Source organism: Bactrocera latifrons, unplaced genomic scaffold (assembly GCF_001853355.1).
Source record: "Bactrocera latifrons isolate USDA-ARS-PBARC rearing strain unplaced genomic scaffold, ASM185335v1 scaffold_91, whole genome shotgun sequence".
In the NCBI taxonomy this organism is placed as follows: domain Eukaryota; kingdom Metazoa; phylum Arthropoda; class Insecta; order Diptera; family Tephritidae; genus Bactrocera; species Bactrocera latifrons.
The window spans coordinates 672,033-695,680 of record NW_017537612.1 but is presented as its reverse complement, the minus strand read 5'-3'; the positions used below and the strand labels follow the sequence as shown (position 1 = coordinate 695,680).

General features: G+C 37.5%; 1 protein-coding gene across 2 annotated transcripts; it reads left to right on the top strand.

Moving 5' to 3' along the window:
• Window positions 1-2,125: 2,125 nt before the first annotated feature.
• LOC108977578 (xaa-Pro aminopeptidase 2) lies at window positions 2,126-23,581 on the top strand. 2 transcript variants are annotated; one of them, XM_018947309.1, is made up of 11 exons: window positions 2,126-2,186; window positions 12,358-12,754; window positions 18,790-18,869; window positions 20,747-21,070; window positions 21,136-21,480; window positions 21,546-21,658; window positions 21,718-21,985; window positions 22,056-22,500; window positions 22,571-22,639; window positions 22,713-22,885; window positions 23,015-23,266. In XM_018947309.1, exons 2-11 carry the CDS (start codon window positions 12,628-12,630, stop codon window positions 23,264-23,266), a joined length of 2,196 nt encoding a protein of 731 aa, XP_018802854.1. In that variant the 5' UTR covers window positions 2,126-2,186; window positions 12,358-12,627. The 2 variants fall into 2 exon arrangements, with proteins under 2 accessions (XP_018802854.1, XP_018802855.1); XM_018947310.1 differs by having other exon boundaries at window positions 2,155-2,290; window positions 23,015-23,581.
• The last annotated feature ends 67 nt before the right edge of the window (window positions 23,582-23,648 follow it).

Here is a 23,648-nt window from a genome sequence, read left to right as displayed (position 1 = left end):
TATTAGAAATCTCGAAAAGAAAACGGGACCTGAAAAGATTCTAACAAAAGTCTAGTAGTACAAAAAGTTGACTAAATCCCTCAATTGAAAAAGACTTAAACGTTATTTGATTCATATTTTTAATATATACTTAGTATAAATTAATATGTTAAAATTAAGGAAGCAAAGACGCCATGAGCTCTGAGCAATGCTAATACCTTTTTTTTGCGCAAATTTTTGGTATGGGAAGCCTTGTTGAAAGGGATACACACGATTTTTATCTAAAGCTCAAACGAATAAGTAAAAAAAAAACTTCTGGTAACTAGTTTCTTTTATTTTTTTAAAGGATCTGAGTTTCGGATCTTCAAAGAGAGCAGCATTTTGTTGTAGTTATAAATACCATCGGATCAAAAACTAGCCGGGCTAACAGAAAATAACTAAATTTTCATTTATTTTATTAGAAATCTCTATTATAGCCTTCAAAATAGGCTCATAAGTCAATCACCGTTGTGACCGTTGTCACCGTTCAATCCCCTCTCCCATACAATTGCTATACCTACGGCTGAGATAGCTTTCAGTGACATCAATTATTGTTTTTTTTTTTGCGGTTTGGACTCACTCCCGTGCCATTTGCTAGATGATTGGATACCTTGTCCCCTGTAATTCTGTACAGGGTGACTCATTGTGTTACAAAAATAAACAAGAATAACTATTTTTCTATCTGAGTAGTCGACTTACATTATTTTTATTTGGCATGCTATTATTTAAGTTTTTTTTTTTTTTTATAAATAAATGCCTGGGCTACCGAAATGAGGGCTTGGTTAAAGCGTTGATTAAAAATAAGTTATTACGGTTTGTTTTTGTAGCACTATTCATGCGCCACGCTGTAGTTGTAGTATCCTTAGATTGTTAAGACTATCTTTTGCGACCTCTACTCGATGAAGTTCTTTTGGATCTCTTTGACACGCTTCGTCCCTAAACGTTAAGCAAAATGTGTTGATTCGATTCAAATGATATGTTGAGATCTTGTGATATCTCTCTAAAGTCAACACGACAGGTTTCAAGTACAGTTTCTTTAACTTTTTCGATTTTATCGTCATTAAAAGAAGTGGATGGAAGACACACATTAGGAAAAAAATATTTACCGAATTAAATGGACCAGTTCGGGTCAAATTTAATCATACGGTATAATATTTAGGAGTAAAATTTCAAGTGCTGTTTCTCTAACTTTTTCGATTTTAGAAAAAATATTTTTAGAAACAGTCCGTGTTAAATTTGATCACATGGTATACTATTTAGGGTTATGTTGTAATAGGGCTAATAAAAAAATAAATTTTTTTTTTTTTCAATAAATGTATAATACCTTGATAGAATTTTGGTATATGAAACTAGAACTTCGGCTCACTGTAAATCGATTTTTGTAAACTGTTTCCTCCTAAGTTAAACGCGTGCGAGCTTTCTTGAAAGTAACGATTCCCTTAAATAGCAAATCATACAGCAATGGGATTTGTTTACAATGTGTAAAGGGTATATGTATCTAAGCGCAATGGCGATTTGGTAAGACTTTTCACTGCCTACAACAAAGTAGCGCGCCTACAGACATACATACTGCCATGTGCACTTGCATATAGTTATGTACGGAGATGTATTTCATTCAGGAACTGCATTCATACCATAAAACCAATACCGCAAAGTAATTTGAACGCATCGACGCGTAATGCTTTAGGAGCAGAGCGAAGCAGCCGCAGCAAGCGCTGCCGTCGTCACCGCATTTACGAGTTATGAATGCGCCGGCCAAACGCACAAATACTTAGCGCTAACTGTCGCTCTAAGCACTATATTTATGTACATGTGTGTGTGAGTATTTGTGCTTGTCAAGCTGACAAAGAGGCAATTGCTGTTGTCGCCAGCCAGCAGCAGCGATTTTCTTTTGCTTTACCCATTTTTCCGCCAAAGCTCCGCTGACTTCCCAAACGCATGAACTTTTTATTTCTCTGTGTAGTTGTTGTACATATGTGCTGTTGCTCACAAACACACACAAGCGCAATGCTGGCGCGCTGTTCGAAACATAATGCAATGAATTTATTTCGTACTTTGATATTTTGAAAAAAAAAAAGAAATAGAAAATATTCTACGCTGAGCGTGGCGCGCGCATTTAGTTCGCTATTTGCTTTGCTTGCGTGCGGTTCGAAGAAAGCGAGAAAAACGTAACGGAAATTAATAGTTTTTCATTATTCTAAGACTTGTGACACACATATTATTGGCCTATGCAAATATATATGTTATACACGCGTGTGCAAGTCGACAACAGGTTAAAAAAAGTTTTGAAAAAATATATAAAAATTTGTGAAACTTTGATGCTGAAAATCAGCTGTTTGAATAAAATAAAAAAACAACGAAAGTTGTAAAACTATTGTATAATAATAACTACCATAAAGTCATACACTGCGTATGAGTAACGTTGCTGCCGAAAAAAGTGTTACAAATTAAAAGGACGATTTAGCAGCGCGCCACATATACATACACATATATTTTATATACATACATACATACATACATATACTTTGCACGCATCGTTGCTTTTGATATTTTAAATGTTGACGCGGTCATTGCCAAGAGTTCAAAAATAAAAAATTGTCGAAATTTTCAGTTTTCAGTTTTCAAGGTGTTTTGTGATTGAAAAAAAAAAGTTAAAAAAATATTTGGCTCGTTGAAAAAAGTTTTTGAAATATCTGCGCGCAAATAAAGCAGCATAATTTTATTTGGCACTGCCTCAGCTGTGCGCCGCATGAGTCATTTGTTTTTTGTAAACGCAGCATATAAACAAACTAGTGTACAACAAGTGTAGTTAATTGCAAAAATTAATTATTGATTAATTAAATATTGATAAAATGTATTTAAATTTTTTTTAATTAAAAATTTTTTTTTAATTTTTTTTAATCTTTTTTTTTAATTATTTTTTTTAATCTTTTTTTTTAATTTTTTTCTTAATCTTCTTTTTTAAATTTTTTTTCTTAATTTTTGAAACTTTGATGCTTGGAATCGCAAACATTTTTCACATACCCACCTAAATACATATGTATAAGTACATATTCAAATCTAGTGCCATGTTTACATGGCATGCGTCGGTGGCAAATAATTGCTGCTCCATATAAATAAGCAAAATTTCGATTTTAAAATAGCCAGAGCATTAATTATCTTGCAGAATGTTCATGTTCAATGTTCAGGCAAAACTTACGGAGGCACATATACCAAAATACATACGTAAATACAATGTTTATATACGAAAAAACATCCGAAATTCTATGAAGCTTCATTTGAAAAGTGTATTTGCTGCTTTGCGGCCTAAATCAAGTGCAATATGCTCAGGAGCACATTCACACTCACGTTCGTGTACACGTTTGTTTGGCCCAAATCAACTTGTCTCGCCGCGTACGTGTGGAGTTCATAAATTTCGAATGTTTATTCTTTCAGTTTATTTTAATTGTTTTGAACTATTTCTTTCTGCCGGCTGCAGCACTTTACATGGAAGGGGTGCATTTGGTGTTAATGCTTGTTGCTCATGAAGTGTTTATATGTAATATGTACCGTTATGTGATTCTTCAAATTCATTTGTGGCACTTTATGTTAAGTTAGAATCATGAAGTATCCACAAACAAATTGTTAAAGCTTAAACATATAAATTTTAATAGCAGAAAGTACTAGAGTAATTGGAGCAGTGGCGGATTCACGGCGAGTTTTGGGTGTCAAAGCCATTAAAAATTGAGATTTTAAGAAAAATTCGGCAAAATTTATGAAGTAACATCAATATTAAAAAACATGTTGGAAGGAAAGCTTACCAAGGAAATTCTGAACACAGAGAGTTTTGGGATTGCTTCAATATAGTTTGAGCACGCGTCAAAGATGGCTAGCACTAAAGAGAAAATGGAATACCTCCTATGATACTGTCCTTGTCTTTTCTAAGACTGTTCTTCTTAGATGTCTAGCGGCATTATTTCTGAAGAAATATGGATCGATGGTTCCACCGGCCCATAAACCACACTAAACTGTCATTTTTTTTAGATGAAATAGTAGCCATTGATTCTCTCGGGATTGTTATTCGTCCAGAATGCGATAATTTTACGTGTTTACATACTCATTGAGCCAAAAATGGGCCTCATCGCTGAACTAAATGTCGGATCTTCTTGGAACTTTTTAAGAACCCAAGGAACGAAGCGATATCGCCTGGGAAGGTCGAGCGGCTTCAGTTTTTGTACAAACTGTATTTTGTATGCTTTAAATCTAAGATCTTGAAGTAAAATGCGCCAAGTCGTTTCATACGACTGTCCGAGTTGCTATGAAAGGCGCCGAATCGACTCTCCACGGTCTTCGTGAATACTCTCAGCTGCGGCTGCTAAATTTTGTTCACGGCGTGCTGGACGTGGTCTATTCGGTCGAATATTATCCAATAATGAATGCTGAGTGCCAAGATGGGTGATAGTGGTGCGAAGAGTTCGCTCAGTAGGCCGTTTGTGTTGACCATAAGTTGAGCGTAGCGCGCGAAACATTTTTTCAACAGAACATGAATTTTCGTAATAAAGTTGAACGATTTGTAAACGTTGTTCAAGCGTAAGTTTTTCCATGTTGAAACGCTAAATATTACTAACCAAAATATTAAATGACAGCTTGACACGACTCACGCGTGATCTGTTAAAAGAGGCTATTGAAAATAGTACCTCTATTTGAATCACCCGTTTTAAGTTATAATAAATCCTTTGCTACAAATCAATATTTTTTATATTTATATAAGTAGCAATTAATATCTTCCCTATCATTACGTTTTGTATAATAATAGTCTTTTCCGACTCACCACTTATTTTCTTGATATTTTCGATCACTTCTCTCATTCCAAAAATTGTTTATTTATGCAACACAAGTAGAGAAAATTATAAAGCACACCGGCTCGCTGTTCTATCTCCCATCCATCATACTAGATTAAAGATGTTTATTTGATTCTTTGCTTCGTTGTCGAATCGAATACAGCTAATAAATCATGCGCAGTTTGTACATAAATGTCATTAGTGAATGCGGGCAAAGCATTAATGGGTTATATTATTTATGGCTGCTGTGATAACCTCTTCACCTTCGCTGATCATAATTCAATAATATTAGTAGTGTATTGTTCGTGAATTTACGTTTTATGAATTATTTTCGGTAATTTGCGGTCAGTCGTTAGTACCGTAATCTCTGATAATGCCATAATATGCCCGCTCATTTGCCATTTCTTGTCAGTAAGGTTTGCTATTTCATCAAGGAAAGATATACGATTCAACAACAAATAGAAGTATTAAAATTTACTACCGAAATTCGGGGTCTGTGGGTTAAATTTTAAGAGCGCTACAGAACAGATCAACAATTGAGCGCCAAGTGGGAAAATTTGAATCCACAGATCTTAGCCTACATTCTTACGAGATCGAATGGACACAAGAACGGACGAAGCTTGACCTCCAGAATCATCGTATGTTCGTAAAATGGGCTGAGCTGCAACTTGAAAATGATCCGGGTTTTCATCGAAAAATCGTCTTCAGCGATGAGCTTTATATCTAGCAGAATGGCTTCCTCAATAAGCAAAATATGCGTTATTGGTCAGGCAGTAATACAGACGTATGCCGTGGGTCACTTCATGAGTCAACCGAAAAAATTATGCGGTTTATGGGCCAGAGGCGTCTTTGGGCTGCACTTCTTCCTTGATGATCAAGACCGGCACGTTACTGTGAATAGGAATCGCCAAAGCTTAATGATAATCGAATATTTTTGTCCCGAATTGCAAGATATAGACTTGGACAATATGTGATTCGAACAGCACGGCGCTAAAAGTCACACAGCGAATGTCACAATCGAATTATTGAAAAACAAGTTTGGTGAACGTGTTAGAAGCTGTTATACTTTTTTTGTGTGTCTACGTCAAGTATGTGATCTATGCCAACAAGCCATTGCATTGATGAACTTCGTATGAATATCGATCGTGAAATAGCCGATTTATGCTTGCAAACCGTTGAAAATTGAATTCAGCGTCTGGACTTCTGCTAGCGTGCCCGGGGTGCCATGCGAAATAAATCGAGTTCCATATACATATATAATGGCATCGAATGTATTTTCACAGTCATAGCGTTTTTATTGAAAACGTTACTTTATATGATTATTAAGACGAGCTGAGTCGCTTTAGCCATGTTCGGCGGCCCGTCTATCTGTAGATACGCGTACTCTCTTTTGACATGTCCATCTAAAATTTTGCACACGTTTTTTTCTCTGCAAGAAGTTGCTTATTTATAGGAGTTCGATATCGACTCATTATAGCATATAGCTGCCATACAAACTGATCGATCGACAGCAAGTGCTTGTATGGGCAACTTCTTCGGTTCACGATATATCTTCATGAAATTTCGCATGGCAAATTGTCTAAGGTAACGGTGCCATCTAGGGTGAAATCTTTCAGATCGGTGACTAATCAAAATGGCGTTTTTGTATGAAAAACATTTAAATTTTATAAGATATCTTCACCAAACTTGAAATGAGTCATTATCCAATAGATTGCAGCATAGTCGCAGACATATTCTAAAGATTGGACTATTATTGCATATAGCTGCCACCTAAACTGTCTGATCAAAATCAAGTTCTTGTATGCAAAACTTTTTTATTTTACGAGATATCTACCTCAAATTTGGCATGATATATTGACCAAGATATTACTACAATTTTCGAAAATATTAAACCGATTGGACCACTATAACATATAGTTGCCATACAAACTGAACGATCCAAATCAACTTTGTTTAAGCAGATATCCGCAAACAATGTCATATGCTTAATGTAATCAGTTATAACAATTTCAAATATTCAATTTCTCCAGTAGAATTAGCTTATTGCAAAGTCTTGAGAAAAGTATCACAAAGTGATTGTCGCACGTCCTTGACACCATCCATATATGCCATTTTGGCGCATATGACCTTTGACAGCAAGTGTTGGACGCATTACAATTCGCCCACAAAGCAAATGTCATAAATAGTTGCTTGCAACATTGTTTGCCAGCGCAATAAACAGCTGATATTTCCTTACAAAAATTTATTGGCACACATACAACTATACATAAGTAGTACATGCATTGACACAAGTAAACAAGTACAGGAAGGAAATGTACATATGTACCAGTGTGTGCGTTTACGCATTTGTTGCATTGCCTAATATACATACATACTCACACATGCACATTATCGCTATTTGCGCTTGCCAACGCTTAACTAATTTTATTAGATCAAAAGAGAAATATGAATTTGCATGGCATTTGCCCTTGTTGGCAGCTGTTGCATTCAACTGACGTTAGTGTAAATTGCTACTATAGTTAAGCTACAATTAAAAGTGTTGTTGCTGCATGTTTTTTTGTTTTTTTTGCAACACTTGCAACCCACACAGCGCTTGGAACAAGGCAAGCCGTTGAAATGCCACCAACGACAATTTTGTAAATGAACTATTCCATTTAAATGAAGTGCATAATTCAACTGCTTATATGCTATATGATATATAATATATACTATAAATATATGTCATATGTACATATGTATGTATATATTAATATAGCTGCCCATAGAAAGTCGCATTCATAATTGGCTGACGCTGGAATGAGCAAGCAAGCATACAATTTCATTAAATTACAAAAGTATTTTTTATTTATTGCTTGGGCTCGCCAAATTTGGCAACGTCGGAAGGTCGCTTTTGTTTTAACCAATAATTCTAATTTGTCAATTCGTTTTTAATTAACCAGTAGCCAAATAAGTACGCATAAAGTGCGCAGCTTTCTACTGGCGCCACTTTATTGTTAAGGCGTGGAATACAAAAACTAAATAAGCAACTTCAGTTTTTTGATTTTGAACTTCTTTTGACTTTAACTTCCCCTCCACATTGTGTTACTCAACCGAAACGTTAACGGCTAATATACACATTGCTTTTTTTATTCGTCTAAACTTAGCAGCATTCAAAACAAACAAGACATTCGTCCAAGAAGAAGCAATAAAATTTCGTTTCCGTTGCATGGTGGGTGTGTGAAGCACATTAGCAAGCCCTCAAACTACTATATAACATACATACACATATAAATACTTACAGAAGTATATATATGTGTCTTCCATGGTCAGTGGTGGGCACGTGAGTTTTCAGTTTAAAAAATCGAGTAGCATGTTCAATTCTTAGAACTTGTCCAGCAAACAACTATTTCTATCGAGGAACAAAACCTTTTACTACACCTATAATATTACCTTACTATCATTCAGAGGTAAATTTTTTTAATTGGACCCCTCCCAATTGTAAAAGGTGATCCATTTCTTTAATAAAAAAAAAAAAAAAAAAAAAAAAAAAAAAAAAAAAAAAAAAAAAAAAAAAAAAAAAAAAAAAAAAAAAAAAAAAACACACAGAAACATCAAATCTAATGAGGAATGTTTGTTATTATTCAAAATGACATTCTTGGGCATTTATGCCTTTCACATGTTAGTCTCAGATGGTCTATCCGTTGAGTCCAGTTTTCGATGATTAGTTCGAGTATTTCGACTGATAACTGGCGAATGAGACTTTTGAATAGACTTCCTTGTTCACAGAAAAAAGTCTAACGGTGTGATATCACACGATCTTGGTGGCCAATCGACAGTTCCAAAACGGGAAATTGTTTGCTCTTCAAAGTATTCTCTCAATAAATTCATTGATTGATGCGATATGTATGAAGTGGCGCCAATTTGTTGAAGCAAATATCGCCGAGATCACGAGCTTCAATTTTGGGAATATAATACTCGGTTATCATGGCGCCATAACGGTCTCCATTGATGATTACGTTTTCACTGGCTTCATTTTTGCAGACAAATGGACTGATGACTCCACCGATCTTTAAACTAGAACAAAGCGTTGCTTTTATGAATGAAATGGCAGGTCTTGAAGTTCTTCAGGTTGTTCTTCATTCAAAATGTGACAATTTTACTTGTTCATAAACCCACTGACCGAGAAATGAGAATCAATGATGAACAAAATTTTGCTAGAAAACGTCGGAAATTCATGGAAATTTTCACAACCCCATAGAGTGAAGAGATGTCACTTGGAAATGTCGAGCGGCTTCATTTTTTGTACAAATTGTATTTTGTACGCTTTAAATCTAAGATCTAAGTAAAATGCGCCAAGTCGTTCCATACGACTGTCCGAGTTGCTATGAAAGGCGCCGAATCGACTCTCCACGCTCTTCGCGTACACTCTCAGCTGCGGCTGCTATATTTTCTTCACTGCGTGCTGGACGTGGTCTATTCGATCGAATATTATCCAATAATGAATGCTGCGTCTCAAGATTGATGATCGATTATGTTGACCATAAGTTGAGCGAAGCGCGTGAAACATATTTTTAACAGAACATGAATTTTCGTAATAAAGTTGAGGGGTTTTTAAACGTTGTTCAGGTGTAAGTTTTTCCATGTTGAAACGCTAAACATTACTAACAAAAATATTAAATGACAGCTTGACACGATTTACGCTTGATCTGTCAAAAAAAAAGAAAAAAAATTTATTTATTCATCTTTCGATAGTAATTTTTTTTCGAAATTGTCTGTGGTAGTAACTCTATCTCTGAGTAAACTTACTGGCTTTCGCCTTTTAGCTGATTACACAAAAATATTACGAAATTAAAAGTAGTGAACATACCACTCTTATCCGAGGCTGTTGTTGCGTTTTCATTTGGGGTGGTTTTTTACGTGGCGGGTCTCAAACCCAGTGCACAACCCTATGCAGGGGATGTTTCGCCTTCTCACTTTAGCTCGCCTTCAAACGGATGTTCTTAGGCTACCCAGAGGACACTAGGTCAAAGACCGGAAGTCGTGAGCTGCTTGAGTCATATGTAAAAGAATCATTTCTGGCCACTCCCAAGTGAATGGCGATCAGAGAACTTCTACACATGACTCCATCCATCCACATACCACTCTGGCTGGAATTAAGTTAGAGTCGGTTATTAAATCTGAAATCGGCACATTACATGTAGGTGTTGTAAACGGAAGTCGTTTTTACTACCTACACGGTTATGTATTTGAATCCTAGATGAATTCTGTTGGGTCCAATTAGAGGAAATCATTCGCTACTAAGTTTCTAAATGAAAAAAAAAAAAAATCATGTATTTCCGCATACAGATATTCTAAATCAATAGCATTTCCTATTAGCAGAGAATCCAGCACATCATCAAAAATCGGCTAATTGTAAGGAAAGTTCCACAATAACAATAAAAACGACCAAAAATACAAAAAATTGCAAGAAATATAAAAACCAACAATATTTTCAGCAAAAGTACAGCATAAAAGATATCTTTTGCCTATTTTAGTGTACTCGATTTAGACTAAAATGTGTCTCGTACATTGTTAACTTTAATGAAGGCCAGCCGTTATAAGCAAAATGGCAAATACTGAATTTGAGTCTGCTTCAGACACATAGATTGATCTAAAAAAAGCAATGTGTTTACTCATATGCAGTTTTTGCTCCTCAAACGGAATAATACAGTTCTCTCAATCTCTATTAAAAATGAATAGAATTAATTCTATTATAAATACTTGCTCTTATCTCTTGCAAATTCGCTTGGTATTGATAATCAGTAAAGAATGTGGGACAAGGAAAAACTTTTAGATTACTGCTCCAGAAACAAAGCTTAGTTGTATTTAGCAAGTGTACTAGATGCTATGGAAATAAGAGTACAGTATTAGTAAAAATTCAATATTAATATTAATAAATAAAATCTAATGACTGCTATCGGAATTAAGAAATTTTATATACGCATATAATATGGCGTTTACATATTTTCCAAATTGTTTACTACTACTACAGCGTGCCAGTCGTTCTTCCTATTGGAAATTTCAAGCCACGCCGGGTCCTTCTAGAGGAGGTCTTACCAACGGAGAGGAGGTCTTTCTCTTCGACTGCTTCCCCCGGCAGGTACTGCGTCGAATACTTACTGAGTTGGAGCGTTTTCGTCCATTCGGACGACTTGACTTAGCAAGCGTAGCCGCTGCCTTTTATTCTAAATACGATATTCGTCGTTGCGCAAACTGCGCAAAAGATCATAAATCATCTTCCGCCGAACCTCTTCTCGAAAACTCGTAACGTCGACATCTAATGATGTTGTCATCGTCCATGCTCCTGCACCATATAATAGGATGGAAATAATGAATAGACTTTACTTTTCAATTGCCCTTATCTAGTCTGGAGAAAACAGAACTAATAGCGCGGTATCATCGACATACGTCAGCAGTTGTACACTATTATGGAAGATTGTACCTTCACCATTCAGATCCGCAGCTCAAAATATTTTCTCCAGCAGTAGATGGAAGTTACATAATAGCGAGTCGCCTGGTTTGAAACCTCATTTGGTATCGAACGGCTTGAAGAAGTCCTTCCCGATCCCGACGGAGCTTTTGGTGTTGCTCAACGTCAGTTTACACGGCTATATTAGTTTTGACGAGTATACCAAATTCAGACAAAGCGTCATTAAGGCAGCTGTCAAAAGCAGCTATGAAGTCGATGAAGAAGTAGTCTCTGGTCGGTTGTTGATTTGCCATGTCTAAAGCCACACCGATAAGGTCCAATCAGTTTGCTGCCAGTACGCTTAGTAGAACCTCATATGCGATGTTGAGGAGGCTTATCCCACTTTGGTTGGCACAGATTGTAGAGTCTTCCTTTTTGAGGATTGTGAAGAGGACACTTAAATTCCAAATGTAGGGCATATTTTCGTCGGACCACATTATACGCCGATTTGTTGTTCTTCAGGCGGGTAATTGATATTCAATGGAAACCTCGCTTCTTCGTCATCGATTCAACAGGCTGGAGAATTGTTCTCTCCATAATTTCAGCATATGCTGGGCATCAGTTAGTAGATAGTATACCATCTGCTGCTATATATATATATATATATATATATATATTTCCCCGAACCTGCCCAGCCCCATAGCCTCTTCTTACTTGCTTACTATCAATTTATATGCATACCACACAAGTCGTAAAGGAATAATATAAATAATAAAAATGATCGTGCAAATCTTTAGGATTTTCTATTTTAATTTAACTACACGTGTCATTAAAGAAACATACCCACTAGACGCGTATCTCGCATATTTAATATGTGAACATATGTGCGCCAGTATGTAAGTATGTTAGCTTTAATATAAAAAACAGATAAAATAGCTAAATCTCAGTCGTTCAAGCGCGGCAACAATAATGTGTGCGCAACGATTAAGGCATCTGTGTTGTTTACTTGGCACTTTAATCGCTAATCAAAAAACGGGCGCGATAACGAAACCGCATTCACCGCAACACAACCGCAAATGTCTTCTCTTTCAGATAGCGCTACCGGGAGTGTCAGAGTGTGTGCGAGGTCTAAATTGCCAACGGCCAAGCGTTCAATGCGATAGACACAAGTATACAAATTGCATTGAGGCCTAGAAAGTTTATGAGATTTGCGAAAAGAAAACTCACACCGCACTTAGCGTTAATTGCGGAAAAGTGATTTGTTGTGGCGACTGTGATTGTGTGGGTGTGCGTACTTCACTAAGCCGGAGCCATTGGTGTGCCGCGCACGTTCTGATAGTCGTGAAACTTTATGAAAATTGTATGAGCAGCAATAACAATAACAACATAAACATCAACAGCAACAGCAACGGCAACAGCAGCTGGAGCAGGCATTCCGCAAAGATGTCGACAGCTAAATGGATTTGGCGATTGGCGTTGAGCATTCTAGGTGAGTACATGTGTGCTGGCAGAGCGAATTTCCTGACCGCTTGTTCTTGTTTGTGTACGTAGTGTTTGTTGGTGGTGACTAAAATGTGGAAAATATTAATGTCTTATTTTTATGGCCGCTACTGTTGAAGTATTTTAATGTAATCCAACAATTTTTGTAGCAAAAAATGGACAAAGCTAAATGCTTGAGCTTCGATAGGCAGTAATTAAAATATTTTTGTATTCATTTTCGCTTTTCATATTTCGAAATACTTAATACAGGCACTTGTGGGGTTAATACTTTCGAAAGGAAAAAAGTAAATAAATAAAAAGTTTAGCTCTGTGACTGTAGCCAAGAATTTGCAATCAATCAATTATAATTCTTTCGCCATAAATTGCTACGGGGGCGTTTCGATAAGTACTTAACAATAACGCCGTTGACTATAAAACAAGCCGGAGTTACAATAGATGTTCTCATAGACAGCTACAGCCAAAATTTCCTCGTTCTTTTTTTTTTTTTTTAACCCGGAAGGGGTTGTGTTCGCTCATTTAAAAAAAGGAAAACGCGTAATACTTGTCGCTGATTCTTCATCGGCGGAGATCGTCAGAAATTGGTTTAACGAGTTTCAATATGGTCGCTGCTGGTGTTTGTTGAGCTGCGCTTTGTTGTCCGGAAATAGTTTTTTTAAAACTTGAAACAAAGGTCTACGATATTATGTCTCCAAACTGCCAATTGCAGATGCATGAGATGCAGATATATATAGTAAGTAACTCAAAAAATGTGTAAGCCATAGCTGCATAAAATATTGGTCATAAAAAGCTGTCGGTACGATAGATGCCGCTCTTGTTTACTCCTGACAAAAAGCCCAATCGTGAAACCACTTCACTGTACTGTTTGAAGCAGTTTGAGTTGTTTCGTGGCCATCGACGATACATGGAACCTTTGGTATGTAGCAGAGACAAGGTGTAGTCGAAATTGTGAGCTTCACCCGCCAACCTTGCACCAGCGAAGGCGACTAGCACAGACTGGAATGGTGATGGCCATCGTTTTCTCTGATCGAAAAATTTAATTCCGGAGCATAAAGACAATAACATCAATAACAAGTTTGGTGAAGTTAGGTTAATATGGTCGACCAATAAGCCACGCGTAGACCAGTTTGGTCCTTTGCGGTATTAGATGGAGTTTAATTGCTAAGTTCAAGAGGATTATATATCGTTTAGAATGCCTGCGCTTGATGCGAATTTTAGCATATTCTGCGGCCTCACTATCGGTACCTCCTTCCGTGTATCATACCGTGAGAATGCTTACAGCGTAGTCTTATTTTCCATTGATTCTCTGGTACCTTCCGCTAGACATTTTCTGCAGTCTTCTCAACCTGTCAGCTCCGTTCTGCGGGCATTTATCGCCACCGGACAGACCAGTATTCCCATCAAGCTCTTACAGTCTTTTCTATCTAGTGCCAATAGGAATTTTGTATACTTCCGGTCTATCGGTTTACAGTTTTGCACACAGGCAGCTCGTTCCATTGGGTTTTGAAATTCTTTAATACGTTTCTGTTCAGATCGTCGTATAGACAATGCATGGGTTTTCCAATATATAATACTCTCAGAGCTGGAGTATTTTTATCCATTCGGATGACATGAGCTAGCCGCTGTCTCCTAATTCGCTGAACTATGTCAAAGTCGTCGTATATCTCCCACAGCTCATCGTTCCATCATCGACTGCGGTATTCGCAGTTACCAATGCGCAAAGAACATTTATATCGAAAACTTGGAAAACATCCCTTCGCACCATTGAATAGAATAGAAAATAAGATTTGAGGTAATGCACCGCGACCTAGGCACAGTTAGCACAGGAGACCATGCCCATGTTGGACAGGTGCTCTTACCATACATACGTATATCAAGACGGGGTTGAAGAGTTACTTATAGAATTCGGTTTTTGTTCGTCGAGAGTCACCTTTTCAATTACCTACTCAGTTCAAATCAGCATCTATTGACAAACGTTATTCTCCGTGGCATCTTGAGCCTGACGTTGTTGTTGGTGTTAATGTTGATTCAAAGATAGACGAAATTATCTTTGACTTCGAAGCTGTGACTGTTAACCGTGAGACATCATTGACTTCGCTTCTTTGTCCAACCTGAAGAAAGTAGAACTAACGGCACGGTTATTAAGGTCAATGATATCGATATTATCGGTGTACGCTAGTGGTCGTACTCATACCTTATCGCAAGAAAATGTTGAATGTAAAAATTTAAGCTCCTCGAATGAAAAGAACGTTGTATTGAGAAGTAAACGCCATTTTTCTAAAACTTTCGTTTTTCATTTACAGGTTAAATGCTTATCGGACCGCTTTCATGTCAAGTTCATCTCAAAAACATATAATACAAATCATAGCATTTCAAGTGAAATTGTAGTTTAAAAAAAATTAGATAGTAGTTTCAATTCAAAACCCTTAAATAGCGGCCTTCAAACTACCACTGGGATCCGAATTTCCAAAAAAAATTTTGTTTCCAAAAACCACTTCAAATTCATTAAACTTTATGTCTACATAAAATATATATGCAAGCAATCATCGAGCCTTCTTTCTATAGATAAATGAATTTTATTTTTAATTCGTGCACGTCATGAGTAAAAGCGTCGGTGCACGGTGCGTATACGTGATTAATAATTTCGTTTCGCCTTTTAGTAATTTCATATTTTTAACAAGCATGACTCTGCCTACATTTAACAATAACTTAAAGTATTTAACAACATTTCCTAGAAGTTTTTTCCGAAAATCTTCTGTCATGGCACTTTGGCAATAAATCAAGCGTTTATGCTTGCACTGCTGCCGCCATAATTGTGTGATTTGGTCGGTGGCTGCGTTGATTATGATCGGTAGTAGCGTCATCACTCAACCGTGGCAGCATCCATCCACAGTGGGCCATATGTTCTTAGTTCGATTGCTGACCATGAAATTGGGTCTAATGGCTTTATTTGATGGAATTTCCTAGGGGATTTCACATTTCTTTTTTTTTTTGTAGATTGGCCCCTCAGGCATAACACTAATATTAATAAATATTATATTTAGTTTTTAAAATGTGATATGATTAAACGGATCTAGTTTAACGATTCACATAAATGATGGAATTTGTTGTGGAGTGATTTGGTAATAGCTTGATTGGGGGTTAAGAACACTCATTTGGCTGTGAAAAATTATCACAACTCTGAAAAATATTATGGATTCCTCCAAATTTTACTCTGTCCTATCATTTGTCATTGAAGTGAATCTATAAATCGGCCGATAGATCTGTGTTCACCCGCGTTGGCTCACCTTTTGTACTTCACTGCTTTGACTATTCCGTGATCCTGAGGTAGACGCCGCTCTTGGGGCACCTGAGTTTGTACGATGAAAAATCGACAAGTATTCACAATGAAGTTCAGCGTGCCACTCATATATGATGTACTATTTACAAGAACACCCTCCAGATTCCTTTGTCCTGTACATAATTATTTTAAAGGATTTTGAAGGTAGGTGAAGTAAGTGGCTGTCTAACGACACACTTAGGCTTTTTGGAGGCTTATTGTGATAGATTGCGATAGTACAAAATGCAGCAATATAATGATATCGCAGTAACAAATAAGCTTCTTTCAAGCTACCATACTGTCTTCTATAATAGTACATTTTATACCCTGAACATGGTATATAAAGTTTGCCATGATGTTTGTAACACTCAAAGTATACATTTTCGATAGTACCTACCGGTGATGGCCTAACTTGATGGATCTTTTAAAAGCATCTCATTGATCTATAATCAATACAATGAGTTGATCAGCGCCCCAAATAACAAATGCTCTTTGCACGTATTTTTTTGGTTCCAATTGGTCTGCTCCCCGTGGTACCGGATTTAAGTCTCCGATCAGACCTTGTAGCTTTTGCTACTACTAGCTAACCAGTCAACAACTCAATGACTGGTGACATTTGTCGTTTGAACTTCAAATGTCTTTCCATTAGAAAAAAACTCATTTAAAGTCTATAATATAATTTCGAGCAGAGTATTACAGCACTATTTGTGACAAAGACCGTGGCCAAATTCGATCCCCTGCCCGGAGGGGGACCAAAATGAAACGTCATATATCCTATAACGTATCAATATAAATTATTAGCTTGACGAGCTGAGTTGATTTAGCCAATTCTATATGTACAACCGTCCGACTGTCCGTCCATCTTTATATATGCTAACTAATTCCGCAGTGTTTTAGTTATCGATTTGAAAATTTGAAACCGAATTTCGTGTGCGGAATCGTTGAGTATGTTGTAAAAAGCTTACGGTGATTCGGTTTTATCGAAACGACAAGCCTACGAGTGGTAGAAAGCCTTCAAAGAAAATCGAGAGATCATGGAAGGGGAAAGATATGGTGGTTGAAAAGCGTTAGGTAAGTGTTACATATCTCTAGATATCTCTCGCGGGCCCGTTCGAATAATTTTGGGTTTGAAATCCGTTCTTGCTTGACTGGTCCCTAAAAAGCTGATTGTTTTTCAAAAATATTACCGTAACAGGTCTCTTTGGACATGTTTGATCGTTCAAATTCCGATTCCATATTCATGGAGAGCTTTATAACGGCCTATGTGACATGGGTTTATGAGTCTGACATGCAAATAAGTCAACAACTATCAGAATGGAAGAAAAAAAAAGGAGGCCGGCCAAAAATCAAGGTGATGTTCATTGTTTTTTTTTTCGATATTCGTGGTTTGGTTTATCCTGAATTTTGTTCCGGAGAAACAGACCGTCAATAACGACTTCAGTTTGGCCGTCTTGAGACAATTGCTTTAGAATATCCGTCGAAAACGGCTGAAATTGGGGAAGGAGAATTCATCGATTTTACACGATTATAATACACCATCGCATTAAGCCACGATTGTGATCGAATTTAAAGCCAAAACTACAATGAATACCATATATCAATCACCGTATTCACAAGATTTGGCTCCATGTGCTTTTTACTTGTTCCCTAAACTTAAGTCGCTGCTTCTGTTTGAAATAGGAGCTGCTTTATATCGTCTAACATATTTATCGCAGTTTGAACAGAGTTTTATTTTTTGAACCACATATTTGACAAACATTCAGTTCATTAATATGAATTGATGTTTTGATTCTGTTATTAACATCATATAATTTATTATTTAAATTTTATTATAAATTTCATACTCCCACCTTAGTATCTTCGTGTTTAACACTTCTCTAAATAATCTTTGCACAAAAATAGAGCAATAAATTACGAATTTATTTCAAATATTCTAAAACCGCATTTCAAAATTCGCACAACAGCTGTTGCAATGCAACAAACACAAGCAATAATATTTAATATAAAAATGAGTATTGAAATTAGCAGCGCTGACATAAAATTTGTGGCAAACCCCTCTAATTTGCACAAGCATTTCACCCAGTTTCTATGTCACTCATATAATATAGTCCGGTGTATGTTTGTTCAACATATTTCAAGAAATTTTATGGACATTTTGACTTTCAGCTGACAAAATGCTGACAATCTCAATGTAAATATCTTCTGGCTATAATAAATATGGCTGCCTTTGCAATTGTCATGCCAATATACTTTGTGCACAAAACAAGGGGATGTGGGTGGGGGTGAAAAATAATTTTGCTATTTGACGTCGAATTTGGCAGAGATGGACGTGTGACGCATTTCAGCTATATTTACCGAGACTAAATTATTTTAATTATTTATGCGCAAAAGAAAAACAAACTTATTAGAAGAGTGTTTGCACTGAGTGCTTTACTAAAAAGCCCTCTCAGTTTTATATTGTATACTCTTTTGTACTATCTATTTTCGGCAGTTTGTATCTTCAAATGTTTCAGCACTCAAATCCATAACATTATTTTAGGTAATCCAAATAATGCCGGTATTAAGAGCAATCCCATTTGTTGTTAACACTTTAAATGATCGCTCGAAAAGCTTGCTTTCTTGCTTTCTCGTTACTAATGACTTAATGAGTAATTGAATGGTCAACTAATTGAGTTCATACCTTTGGTTGTGTTGTATTGTTTTTACAGTTGTGCTAGTCACCAGCGCAGCGGCCAATGAACCGACCGGATATTTTCGTGAGGTCTGCAAATATCGCAAGGGGAAATTGGTAAGTGGATTTTAAGATTTTTTTTCTCATTTCTTTTTTTAGTATTTGCCATTGATCGATAGTTTAAGGAATAACACCATCTGTTGATGTTACAGGATAATAATAAACCCAATGATTATCCTTATTCCGCACAACCAAGGCGAGGTTCGCAATCCACTTGCGAGCGGCATTTGTCGTCTCATAAGAGGCAGTAGAGTGTTTTGTCTAAGGTTTTTCACTTCCAGGTCTTTAAACGAACTCTGGGTCCTATAAGTATAGGTAGAACAGTAAAATTTATTTTGGTTCTTTTACTACTTGTGACTAAAGCTGCTGTGTATTTCTAAAAGCTCGAATTAATCACTTTGGCACACCACAGAACACTTTCTACGCAGATTTCAGATATTAAGGTTAGGTAATACATAATTCGAATACCTCAGGATATGCTCAGAAAGCACGGAAAATTATTTGTAATATTTTCCCTTCCGCACTCCACATTTCAACTACGCGGAAAGTGAATTGTAATGAAGGAGTACTTCTTCACTAAGTCGTGCTTTGTGAGCAGCCAACTTTTATAATAGTTTTGTGACTGAAACCCGCCTATCTTGGAAAAGTATCCGACGTAGTAAATTGTCTTCTGTTTCAATTACAGTTTCCGCACTAATGTAATGCTGTATGTATTTCAAGCTGAGGTCTTCACTATTGCGAAAGCCTCGAAGCTGACCTCTATTGCACTTGTAGGCGATTCCAGAGTCAACAGCTACGTAGACAGCCAAGCAGTAATAAACGCAGTAATCTCGCATCCCATATCGGTCAGAAGTGTCTTGTGTGTTGCCAAAAGCAAACAGCTTAACACCTGAAAACTTAATCTATATTGGGAACCAATGCATTGTCTATACGAAAACCTGAACAGAAGCATGGCAAGGAAAATGAAAACCCAATAGGGAGAGCTATCTGGATGCATATACAGCAGGGTAGATCGGAAGTATACAAAATTGCTATTGGCACTCGATAGAAGAGACTGTAGGAATATATCGGTGGCGATACACGCCTGCAGACCGAGACTACTGCAGGAAATGTCCAGCGCAAGGCAGTAGGGAAACAATGTGCTCTTGTCCTGCATTGGCTAGACTACATTGTAAGCATTTGGGGTTCTCACGTTATGCTACACTGGAAGAGGCATCGATAGGGAGGATACAGAGTCTGACAAATATCGCGTCAAGCGCAGCCGTCTTAAAGGATGACTATTCCTAAAGGACCTAGAAACTGAACTCCTTCTAGTATCGCAAAGGACTAAAACTGGTCTATGCGTAGCTTATTGGCCTACCAGATTAACCTAACCTAACTCGGCATTCAGAGCTCTGACATCACTGAAAGTTTTCTTATACTTGGTTGAAGTCAGTTCGGGAGCTTCTTGTTGCATCAGCAATATAAGTAAGCCGCCATTATATTTTATTCTCGCAACTATCGTAATAAAGAACATTTCGGAGTGAAGTGCAGTCTACTGTCTCTGGCTCTGGAATGAGAGTATAGAACGGTGATTAAGAGATATTTACTGAACTCTCTTATAAATAAGTGTGGTTGGTTGGCCACTATGATAGATTAAAAACCATGATGTCTGCTATACTACATACTGAACTTTAGGGTAACTGTGTCTTTCGAGGGTTGACAAATAAGATCCTGTATTTCCGCTTTTAACACTGGAGTCAGGTTAAAGTCAAATCCTAGATCTGTTTACCATAACTTAAGATATATGTATGATTTGAGTGCCTAGATTGGAGAGTTTAGAGAGTTAGATTTAAGCATTGGTATAAATATTTTCTGTGATGGCTACTTTATTTCATATTAAAACTTCTTTTGTCTCACAATATTATGACTAATTGTGTACTTGGTTCTTTCAGCTAAGACCCGTAACCGAATACCGCCAACGTTTGCATGCATTGCGTGAACAGATGAAAATACGCTCATCACTGCGCGGCCTCGAGATCGATGCATACATATTACCACCCTACGATGAACATTTGAATCAAGAACTGGCCGAGAATGACAAACGTGTGCAATATCTCACTGGTTTTACGGGTATCGGCGCATTTGCTGTTGTTACGGCGCGTTCGGCGGCGGTCTGGGTGGACAATCGCTATGTGCAGCAAGCTGATGCGGAAATCGACTGCGAATGGGAGCTTTATCGGCTGAACGATACTGTTACGATAACGGGATGGCTATCGGTTAGAGAAAATTAGCAGTTAATAAAATATACGTAATTAAAAACTCTCTATTTTTATGCTTGAAGGCTAAACTGTATGCAAACCAGCGAGTTGGCGCCGATCCACACCTTGTGCCGCACTATTTGTGGATGCGTTGGGAGCGTGAGCTGGGCAATCGGCTGTTGGTGCTCAGCAGAGTCAATAACAATTTGCTGGATATGATATGGGTGGATCGTCCGCCAGCATCAAATTTCACAATACGCGTGCAAGAGCTGCAGTTCGCCGGCGACAAGTGGGAGTTTAAAGTGGACCAGTTGAGAATGAAATTGCAGAAATTCAGTTGTAATGCCATGATCGTTACATCACTCACCGAGATAGCCTACTTGCTGAATATACGTGGACTGGACTTGCCATATACGCCGGTGGTGAAGGTAATTTTGCCAAACATATAGCGAGAAGAGCAGAAAAATTTGTTTTTGAACTTATTACTTTCCAGTCCTACCTCATTGTGAGCCACGATGAGATCTTCTTCTACGTAGACCATAGTAAGATGACACAGGGCATAGACTTCCATTTGCGTACCGACTGTTACAACGAACGTTGTGTGAAGTATAAATTAAATAATATTTTACATATCACCTTTTTTAATCTACAAATTAATCTTGCAGAATTAGGGAATACAACAAAGTGTGGAGCGATCTGCGTACCTATGCGCAAATCTGGAAACGTGTATTAGTACCGGGTCCATGTGTGAATGAAGAAGGTGCATCTGAAGCCGTGTACACGGCATTGCCAAGCAATATAGTTTACATCGAGGCTTCGCCCATAATTTTTATGCGCGCACAGAAAACGCCCGAGGAGCAGCGCGGCATGCGTGAGGCGCATGTACGTGATGCCGCAGCCATTTGTGAAGCCATGAGCATTTTAGAGAACAGAGTGAGTGTTCATAAACTGTGTTGTATGTTGAAATAATTTAGTCATTGCATGTTGTCTTTTTCGAATGCAGTTCTTCATCGAGCAATGGACCGAGGAAAAGGTGAAATATGAGATCGATCGTTCGCGCCTCTCGCAGAATAATGCACGTGGTCTTTCGAAGCGCAGCGTTGTGGCTTTTGGCGAACATTCCGCTTTACCGTACTACATTTCCAGCAATGTAACCGATATCGAGGTCACCGACCAGAGTTTATTGGTCATTGAATCGGGTGGCCAATATTACGAAGGTACAACCGATGTATCGCGTACGTTTATTTTCGGTGAACCGACGGCCGATATGAAACGCGCCTATACGAATGTGCTGGCTGGTATGTTGGAGCTGGCAAAGTTACGGTTTCCCTCCAATTTACGTGCATCGGGTTTGGATGTATTGGTGCGTCGTTTAGAGTGGGAAAATATGGTGGATTATCCACAGACGACGGGTAGTGGTATAGGTGCCTATGGCGCGGTTAAGGAGCGTAAGTTGAAGCATAGTTTGAAAAATTGTTTGCAGATTTTTGGTAACAATAAACTATATCTTTCTCGTAGCTCCAATCTCTATAGCTTATGGCGAGGAAGGCTCTCATCGTTTTCTGGAGGGCTATTTCTTTTCCAGCGGTGGGTGTTAACAGTAATGGGGTTTTGTGTTAAGGCAGCTCTTAATTACGGCTCGGTTTTTTCAATATTTTAGAGGCTGGTTTCTATCGACCTTTCGAGTTTGGTGTACGTCTGAAAAATGTGCTGGAAGTAGTCGACACAGGCAAGACGCATCCAAATGGCATGAAATTTCTGGAATTTCGTCATGTAACTCTGGTGCCCTTTGAGCCAAAGTTAATCGATCCAACGCTTCTAAATGCAATGGAGGTGAGAAAAGTTGTATAGCTCGCCAATTCGTGGTAAACAATGCAAATTTCATTAAATACATTACTTCGATGCATTTTTTTTTACAAAAAATTTTATTTTTTGATTACGCTCCTACACCTTTCCGACTAGAAACGCTACCTCAACGAGTACAATGCGAAAGTGCGCGAATATGTCGGTGACGAGCTGAAACGCCAGGGTAACATGCAGGCCTTCCACTGGATGATGAATAAGACCCGCCACATACGCGAATATCTGCCGGAAGAGGATTATCGTGCGGCGCGTGGTGCGGGCAATCGCACACGCAGCTTTCTTACTGTAACAGTTCCAGCGCTGTTGTTGGGTTTAACCGTTTTGGGCAGCTTTCTGAAGTGGTTGCTCTAGTGAAATGTTGAATTATTAGCCGATTATAAATATAACTACTTAACTTAAATTTACTAGTATTGTAGGAGAAATATATATATATAGGAGTATACTAATTATATGCATCATTAGGGCTAACCTAATTGCCTTTAGCTAAATTATAGTGTTCACCGATGGATAATTTAAATAGTAATTGAAAATGATGTGCCTAATTCTCACTGTGTATTACTTTTAAGTGTGTAAATAATGTGTATGTGCCTGTCAGTGTACAATTCAAGTTGTGAATTCAAACTGAATGTATTATTTTTTGTAATAAAAAAAACTAATTCAATTAAAGGCTTGAACCATTTCGACTAATTTTGATAAAACCAAGGATGCAAGGAGTTCATTGCTCAAGAATTGC